This window comes from Ahaetulla prasina, unplaced genomic scaffold (genome assembly GCF_028640845.1).
Source record: "Ahaetulla prasina isolate Xishuangbanna unplaced genomic scaffold, ASM2864084v1 Contig377, whole genome shotgun sequence".
Classification (NCBI taxonomy): Eukaryota; Metazoa; Chordata; class Lepidosauria; order Squamata; family Colubridae; genus Ahaetulla; species Ahaetulla prasina.
Window position 1 is genome coordinate 132 of NW_026682150.1, and position 9031 is coordinate 9162.

At 44.4% G+C, this 9031-nt stretch overlaps 1 protein-coding gene across 1 annotated transcript; it reads right to left on the reverse strand.

Moving 5' to 3' along the window:
* Positions 1 to 561: 561 nt before the first annotated feature.
* On the reverse strand, positions 562 to 8455 carry LOC131187342 (aladin-like). The gene is made up of 8 exons (XM_058161591.1): positions 8312 to 8455; positions 7479 to 7603; positions 7252 to 7312; positions 6129 to 6219; positions 4963 to 5056; positions 4427 to 4494; positions 1791 to 1866; positions 562 to 689 (listed from the first exon to the last, which is right to left on the reverse strand). Exons 1-8 carry the CDS (start codon positions 8453 to 8455, stop codon positions 581 to 583), a joined length of 768 nt encoding a protein of 255 aa, XP_058017574.1. The 3' UTR covers positions 562 to 580.
* Positions 8456 to 9031: the final 576 nt, after the last annotated feature.

Genomic DNA, 9031 nt, shown 5'->3' on the forward strand with positions numbered 1-9031 from the left:
AGTATCAGAGTAATATCTAAGCTGAATTACATGAGGCTACAAAGCAATCCACCCCATCTGGATCTGGAGATAATTTTACACTAATCCTTACTATGGTGACTGGGAAGAGCCCAGCTGTTGAGTAAAATATATCCCTTTTAAATTTTCACCTAGGATATTCTAGAATAGACAAGAGAAATCTTAGTTACTCCATGCCCAGATAATAAGCCATCCAGAGAGATTGTTGTTAATGCTAAGGGAAATGTGGACAAATCAGCAAATAAGCCAACTTTATATTGTATATGTTTTAGGACAGGGATGTCAAACTGGCGGCCCGTGGACATACTGGATGCATCACGTGCAGGCCACGCCCACCCCAGCTCCCTGAATGGGAAAAACATCACGATATGTCACATGACGGCAATATGATGCCGCGAGTTTGCCACCCGTGTTTTAGGATATCTAGTGACAGCAAAACCTTCCCTCTCCTTAGTCAGCTTAGCCCTCTTTACAGCACTTAGAAAACATAGATGTAAGTAGCAACCATATGGCAAAGACAGCTACAATTCTTCCCAGCTGGATCAGGCATTCTTCATAATTCTCAGTATTTGGAGGTTGAACTTACCACTGTCAGAAGGGCTCCCTTCTTAAAGCAAGGATGAAAAGTGATCAGCTGTGGCTGAACCCCATCTTCACCCTGTACAAAACCACTAGAAGTGGTAGAAGAAGGAGAGTGCATATTATAACAGCCTAAAGGCTGTTTCGATAGTGCTTGGAGGTTTGCAGTCTGGGATCCTCAGCACACATCAAAAGTACATTAAAATACTTATTACCTGGCCTAGTGATGTCTAGCACTCCCTAATATCCCAAGAGTGCTACCTCTCCCGCTTTTTTGGCTTAAATACAGGTAGTCCTCGATTTACGACCACAATGAGCCCAACATTTATGCTGCTAAGTGAAACATTTGTTAAGTGAGTTTTGCCCCATTTTATGACCTTTTGCCACTGTTGCTAAGTGAATCATTGCCAGTGTTAAGTTAGTGACACGGTTGTTAAGTGAATCTGGCTTCCCCATTGACTTTGCTCGTCAGGTGGTCATAAAATGGGATCACATGACCCGGGGACAGTGCAACGGTCAGAAATATGAGTCAGTTGCTAAGTGTCTGAATTTTGCTCATGTGATCATGGGGACGGTGCAACAGTCATAAGTGTGGAAAAAAGTTGCAAATCTATTTTTTTCAGTGCCGTTGTAATTTTGAATGATCATTAAATGAACTGTTGTAAGTCGAGGACTGCCTGTATAGAGTGAGCAACTTGTAGTCTAGTGCAGGGGTCTCCAACCTTGGTCCCTTTAAGACTTGTGGACTTCAACTCCCAGAGTCCCTCAGCCAGCAAAGCTGGCTGAGGAACTCTGGGAGTTGAATCCTAATCTTAAAGGACCAAGGTTGAGACCTGTGGTCTAATGGACATCCTAACTATCTTTCCCAGTGTTCAGGTTGTCTGTGATCCCTTTGCGACTTTCTGACAAGCAATGTTAATGGGAATCAGATTCATAACAGCCATGTTACTAACTTATCAACTGCAGTAATTCACTTAACAGGAACATGAGCTGGAATTTAACCCAAAATTCCCAAAGATGGGGGGGGGGAAACCTCCCTCATCTGCCACCCTACCATAATCACAATAATTTGAAGAAGACCCTCCCATTTGAAACTATTTAAAGAAAAAAAAACAATCTAGATTTTTTTTTTATAGATAAGAAATGGCTTATGGAATCCATTTCCAGATAAAGAGGGACAGGACAATACAAACCAGGGCAGAAGTTCAAACACAGGGTTATTGCGAGTCCGAAACACTGCAATGATAGTCTTGGAGGCATCCAAATTTCCTGCGGGGAGAAAAAAAAAACACATTAAAAAGTAAGGAACTTGGCAAAGCACTTCAGATGTAAACTGTGGGCAGAATGTGACAGCAAGAAATGGGTTTTCTAAACTGGTGACATCATCTAAAACAGCTGAAGGTGGGACGGACCTTGTGCTTATATTCCTAGATCTTCCCAACCAGATATGTGAGATTTTGGGCCTCATCTGTAAGATAGGGAGAACTTAGCTCAGCAACCTACGACCTTCCCTTGTCTTCCCCACTGATTTTGACATGATTGCAGTGCGCTCGGCAACCATTCATAAGTGCAAACAGGTTGCAGATTTTAATCATGTGACTGCAAGGTGCTGAGGCAGCTGGAATTTTGAGGACCAGTCTTTGTTCAGCACCATCATTACTGACAAATGGTTGCAGATTGAGATTAGTTATATTGATGCTTTTAACATTTGGGTTGGAGAAAGCCCCTGAGAATACAATCAATGGCCAGGAAAACCAATCAATGGATCATCAAACAAATTAATCCAGGTTTCTCCCTGGAGGCTCAAATTAGCCTACTCTGCACATATTATAATCAGAAGAATTAGCTCTCTGTAGAAGTATCTAATGCAGTGAAAGTTGGAAAGGAAGAGATGAGCGGGACCAGTAGCAAGAGGGATGGACTCAGTTACAGTGGAGCATCTGAAGGACAAGGTTAGGGACAGATCACCATGGAGAAAAATCTACATGGTTGCTGTAAACTGACATAGACTTGTTGGCATGTTTAAATATTGCTCCTCTCATCTTACGGAAATGTAGTTGAAGGAAAACAGGGCAATTTACACCAAGCTTTTAGAATAGTACAAGCTACAATACAAGAATCTTTGCTATTGGTTACAGCAAATCAGGGGCTGAGCTGGGAGGGATTGTCTAACTGGTTGACAGCTATATGCAATCGGTGGGGTTGGTGCTTTGACAGCACAATCCTGCCCACAGTTAGGGGAATAAATTTCAATAAACCAGGTGGGACTCCTTGCAATAAATATCCTTGGGACTGCACTATCAAATCTTTCCGAAAAACAAAAAATCAATGCGCATGTGAGAAGGTGGGACGTAGAGGAGTTTACTCAGATTCAGAAGAAACTGTTTCTAGTTCTTTTTCGGCCAAGACATTTCTCCTATACCACCAGCCTTTCTCAGCTGTTTATCTATTAGATTTATAGGGCCGCCCAACTCAGTGTTGACTCTGGATGGTGTTCAACAGAAAAACGAACTATAAACCCAAAAATGCCATAACATTAAAGCAGTCCCAATATATAAAATAGCTACTGCCCATGCTTCCCCCTGGGTTCTTCAGAGCTTAGAGAAGGGTTGCCTTATTTGGCAAGAGTGTTTAAGAAATCGTGAAGGAAGAGGCAACTCTCAGCTTTAGAGAGAACACTAGGAGGTTTTCTGAGGCACAGCAAGGTAGCCTCTTCATGCTTACAGTGCCCTTCCCCTCATTTCTACAAAAAAAGGGGTAAAATAAAGGGCTGGGGGTCATTTCAGTCTTCTAGCAGGATGCGCCATTCCCAAATACAACAGATTAACCTACGCATGTGCTTTTAGAAAGCAGGAAGTGGGCATTCTTTCATCCGTGTCCCTTTTTCCCCAAATATATAATCTTGAAACTGAAGGGGGTCAGTTTGGGCAAATATCTCAGCCTTTATAGATCTGTGGGTAAACTGTGGGAAAGGGGAAAGGATCACATGTTTCATTTGAAGCTCTCTGGAGGAAAGGCAGAATGTAAAATGCAGACGGAATAAAGGAGCAAAAGCCACATAATGTACTGAAAGTGTCACAACATTCTGAATTACCCACACAGTTAACATATTTTGAGGATTTTATCTGACGAGTACAGAAATACAATCATCCTAATAAGAACACAAGATTCATCCTTGTTTCGAGAAACTTTAAGGCATTTCCCGCCCCCCCCGCCCCCCCAGCCTTTCTTTTCTGGGTTTGGTGATATCCTTCCTTTTGCCTTGAAATGTAACCTATAACTGTCCTTTAAAACAAAGCACATCCTTATGTTATTGCTCAAGGGTTTTTGAAGCGACATGATTTTTGCTTGACTGTATATCCAGGACGGAATGGGACTTTTCGGCTTGAACCCTTCGCCTTGCCTATTTCGCCTTAAGGTTTTCGCTTGTGCATTATTAGCCACAAACTTTTCTCCTTGGCTATCCACCCCAGTCTTTGGCCCCAGCACATCGCCACAGCCAATCCCTCCCAATCCCTTGCAGCGCCCATTCTTCAAAATCGGTTGGTGTCGGGTTTTGGCCCCCCAGGACAATTCGCAGCCCCAAAGGGTTCAAGCCGAAAAGTCTTAGACCCCATCCAGGAGGGGCGGAGGGGGCTGTTATGTCTGGCTGCATGAATCACCTGCACTCACGTTCAAAGACGAAGACGTTCAAAGATTTTTCAAAATGCTGTGTTTGGAGAAGGACCCAAAATTCGGCATGGGCATGTTTGCTGAGGGCATCCCCCTTTGCCCTCCATTTCCCCAAGCTGCCCCCCCCACCCCCGAGTTTCAAAGAAGCAGGCTTCACCTTGAATGACCACCGCAAGCCTCTCCCCGCTTGGATCCCAAACCATGGACTGCACTTCCCCTCCAATCCTGCAACACAGGGACACAGAGGACTTGAAGCAGAGCAAAATGCTTAAGCGTTAATGGTCAACCACCAACATTCAAACTTTGCTGCAACAGGAAGAAAAAGGTTGGGAGTCTGGAATTTAAAAACTTTTTGAAAAAAGTATTAATAGGGGAAAACTGTATTTTTTTTTAAAAAAAAAAAACCTTAGTTCATTCTACAAATATGTATTATTATCTGATTATTATTACTACATTAAATTTATTTGCAGCCTATCCTGAGGTTTGAGGAGCTTCTGAGCCATACATTCTAGCTCCAGGGTTTCTAATTACTGGAAATCCTATTCAGAAGAATCTTTTTTGACTTCCACCCAAACCCAGTTCTCTACGCTTCCAGCAATCAACGTATCAACGCTCCAAAGCAACCACAAGTGTTGAAGGCTAGAAATATTCAAACAAATTCCACATAGACATGGTATAGTCCCTTTCTCTCACCTCTCCTCCCCGTAGGGAGTCTCGAACGTAGTCTCTGAAAGATCTGCCACAATGGAAGCGGTTTTAGACCCACCGACCTGCCTTTGCTGCTCTCCTGAAATATTGGAAGTTACGAGAGAAACCAAAGAATAGGAGGATGTAGGTAGAAAGTGGCTTTACACCCAGATCAGATTCCCTGTCCGTCTCTCCTGTCGTTGATTACTTTGACAAGCAGCTCTTCCAGATTCTACTTTGACTTGTTATCTGTATTCATTTAATAACCAAGTATCGTGCAGAATAATCAAATCTGTATATTAAACAAATATGAAGTCTCATTATGCAAGACACTGAAGCCAACTCCATAGACCAGCCAAAAATCTATTCAACAGCATTTCTTCACTGCTCCAATGAACTGCATGTACAAGAAAGAATCTCCAAAGAACACCACCCAACAACCTCAACCTCCATTTCATTAAAGAGACCCAAGATTCAAGCATGCTCCTTAAAACTATTTTTCATACTGCAAAAACCGAGAAGCCATTGTTGTGGTCTGCCAACAGTCTGCAGAACTGGCAGCGGAGTTGGACAGTGAGGAGGCTGGGGAGGAACATGGGCCAGTCCTGGAGTCTGGGGAAGGCTTGGATGAGGGCTCTGCGTCAGAGGCAGAGATGGAGCCAGGGCCATCTGGGAGTTATGCACGGACTCCAGAGTCTCCCAAGTCAGATTATCAGAGAAGCAGAGGAGCAGGAGGAGCCTGTTCCTAGCACGCACATGTGTAGAGCTGCCAGAAGGCAAGAACAGTTAAAACTAAAGGAACAACTCGGGAGTAAGGCCTGGAGATGATTGGCCCCACCCATAAAGCTTAAAAGAGGAGCAAAGGCATGTGGGTCCTTTGCAGGAAAGCAACGTTGTTAATTCTGTTCCCAGTCGGCATCTCTGTTTGATTCTGGACTCCGTGTGGCTTTGCCAAGTAGGTCTTTGGCAGCGTGTCAAGGGAGATAAAAGTTGGTGATTATCCCGACGGATTTCTCACGAAGAACTTTTTGCAACTAATTGGGACTCAGCTGTGAATGAACGTAATTCACAGCTGTTGCAATAAAAGAGGTTTCTGGGGCTACTCGTGTGTTTTAATGACACAGGAAGCCTAGGTCACAACAGCCGTATTTGTGTCACAGCTGCACACTCACCACTGTATTCCAAGAAAGATAAGGAATAGATCACAAATTCCCCCTGGACGGTGAACAGCAAACGACTGCCATCTGGACTCCAGCAACCAGTCTGGGATCAAGCAGAGGAAATGGAAAACAAATGCACTTTTAATGCAGGTAAAACAAAGGGACCAAAATTCTTTGCTAAATAAATTGTTGAGATCTGGATGTTTGTTATGTTTGGTCGTATTCCTACGATGGAATTTTACCAAGCTAAGTAACATCATCAATCCACAGGAGAGTGGAGTTTGCTAGCCTGCTGGTAGTTGACCCCCAGATAAACAGTCAAAGAAGAAATAATATCCTAATCAAGAAAAAAAAATTCAACAAAGAACTTGGCAATCCAAGTCAGCAAACTCCACTTTCTCTCTCAGGTTGATCGGATTGCTTGGCCTGCTAATAAAATACCTAAAAAACCCAAGTTCAGTGAACACCAAGAACCCAACAGTTGAACCTTAAGATACACATATTCCTTAGTTTTGGAGAAGTTAGGTTATTGTAACTCCATTCTACATGAAAATGATTTTGAAAGCTGTCCAGAGACAACAAAAACTGCCCCTGTCATAGAACACTGATCCTCTGGTTGCTTTGTTGGGTAGGTTGGTAGTCTGCATCCAAATCAATTGATCTGATTTGGCCAATAAAGTCCTCTAGAGAGCTTGGCTCCAGGACACCTCAGGAATAATCTGCCAGATTTACGGAAGGGGATGCTTAAGAGTCTCAGCCCTAGAGTTACATCCAGCAACCTATTTATTAGTGTTTTGCAAGGAAGGAAAGAGTATAAATGAATGAACGAATAAATGACTGGTAATATTAAAATCATAAGAAAATTCCAAATAGAAATTCAGTTCCTGAATGAAAAGACTACATGATTAAATTGGGTTTTGATAACTGATTTTGGGGGGATTTTTCAAGATTTTACTGAGACCAGAGAGAGAGCTTCGTCTTTGGGTGTGTAATATTACTGAGCTGGATTTCATTATTTTTGAGTGGTTATTCCTGTCTTTCCTTTTGTAAGCCACCCTGAACAGTATGAACTGGGCAGAACCGCCATTTTTGTAAATAAATAAGAACCCTTCACCATCCTGTTTTCCCAACCTACCCGACAAGGACCTTTGATAGTTGGCCATTTCTCGTAAGTCCACATCTGAACCTCCCACACTCTGCAACAAGATGGACAAGTCGATAAAAAGAAATGAAATTGTTTTGGGAGCACCATTCAGCTAGGAGAAGAGCAATGACATTCACTGTTCTTACCCCACCGTCCATTACTCCACTAAAGAAAGAGGACTCATCTTAGATGGCTGGTTTCAAGGCTTCTCTGCTCACCTGAAGACTGCTGAAGGGGTCGCTGCTAGCACCTTGCTGCCATCAGGTGACCAAGCCAGGTATGTGACCCCGCCTCCTCCAAACCACTGCAACTGGATAGCGTTTTCTGTGGAAACATCCCATACCTAGCGGCACAAGGTCAAAAGAAGAGAAGCCACTGTGGAAAGAAAGCACTGTTTCTTCCAACAGGAATCTTCTAGTAGCCCTCACTTTAAATTAAAAGGACACCACTGATAAAGAGTCTGTTGGGAGAAAAATTAATTAATTAACACCATGCACCCTGGACTCCTTCTGAAAAGACATTTGTCCCCAAACCTGCTGATAATTTCAGGACCTCCATTGCCCGAGAGAACCAATATCTGCAAAAAGGCATTCACTATAGAGTAATGTCTATGGCTCTATTTGCCACAGTTTTTATGCTATCTCTTGTTCTATACCAGAAGTGGGGAACGATGACCCCTCTATGACTTGTGGAATGCTGGCTCAGGAATTCTGGGAGTTGAAGTCCACAAGTCATAGAGAGGTCATCGTTCTGCACCTCTGTTCTATACCATAATACAGAGATGGGATTCACTTACCTTCCCTACGGGTTCGCAAATGTGAGAGCACGTGCCACCTTCCGCTCATGCTCAGACTTTCATGCATGCTCTTTGATCACGCGTGCACCTTCCACACATGTGCACAGCTTCCAAAACGTGGCTAAATAGGATGGCGTTACTTCCGGGTGGGTAGGCGGGGCCTACCACGGTCTGCGCTACCAGTTCGCCTGAACCGGACAGAACCTGCTGAATCCCACCACTGCCAAAATAGCAGTAACAGCACAACATACTTACAAGCATGGATGTATCAACAGGTGAGGCCGACAGAAGCAATCCTCCACTGGGAGCCCAGGCCAGGCTGGTGATGGGACTGTGGCCGGGATGGCTGAGCACCTGAGCACAGCCAGATGAAGGCCTACAGGAAATAGAGACACACATCACAGTCTAAGTTGTTCCAGGACATGATCGTAATTGAAGATCCAGTGTCCACTTCCATTCGGGCACTCCTTGATGAGTGTTTTAATAAAGATTTTTTCTCTAGGCGTTGATGCCTGGCCCACTCTTACACCAGTCTGGTTCAGCTTAGCGCCTTTTTAAATTGACCAATCCCGGGCGTTTCGCGGTTCCAGCTTTGATTGGTCAGTTTGAATTTTGGCGGGAAGGTTGGGCGCTCGGCAGGCCTTCGCGATGTGCCCTTTTTTCACATCGCCGACACGTGGCATCCTTAAATTTGCACTGCTGCCGTTGGTGTTGGCCTCCGCAACTCGCGCGTCGCCCGGTCTTCCCTCTCCGGCCTCCCGGTATGGAAGACTTCTTCCTCTTCCTCCTCTTCCGACTCGGCCTGGACTTTCGTTGTGGATCGTGGTTGTTTTCGCTGCCGCCCTGGCGCGACCGGCTTTGTAGGGTTTCTGCCGCTTGGGTAGACATCTCGTGAGCCCTTGCCTCATCCAGGGCGATCGGCGTCAGGTTGCTTCTAGACAGCAGCCGCCGTCGCAACGGATGTCCCTGACCCGC

Bases quoted from the DNA above. Each gene is read 5' to 3' on its own strand.
- LOC131187342 (XM_058161591.1), bottom strand. From the start codon at position 8,455: ATGTGTGTCTCTATTTCCTGTAGGCCTTCATCTGGCTGTGCTCAGGTG. The intron at 1,867-4,426 runs GTGAAGCCTGCT...TTCTCCCCGCAG, and splicing joins GCTTGCGGTGGTCATTCAAG to GAAATTTGGATGCCTCCAAG. The intron at 690-1,790 runs GTTTGTATTGTC...TACCACTTCTAG, and splicing joins GTGTTTGAACTTCTGCCCTG to TGGTTTTGTACAGGGTGAAG.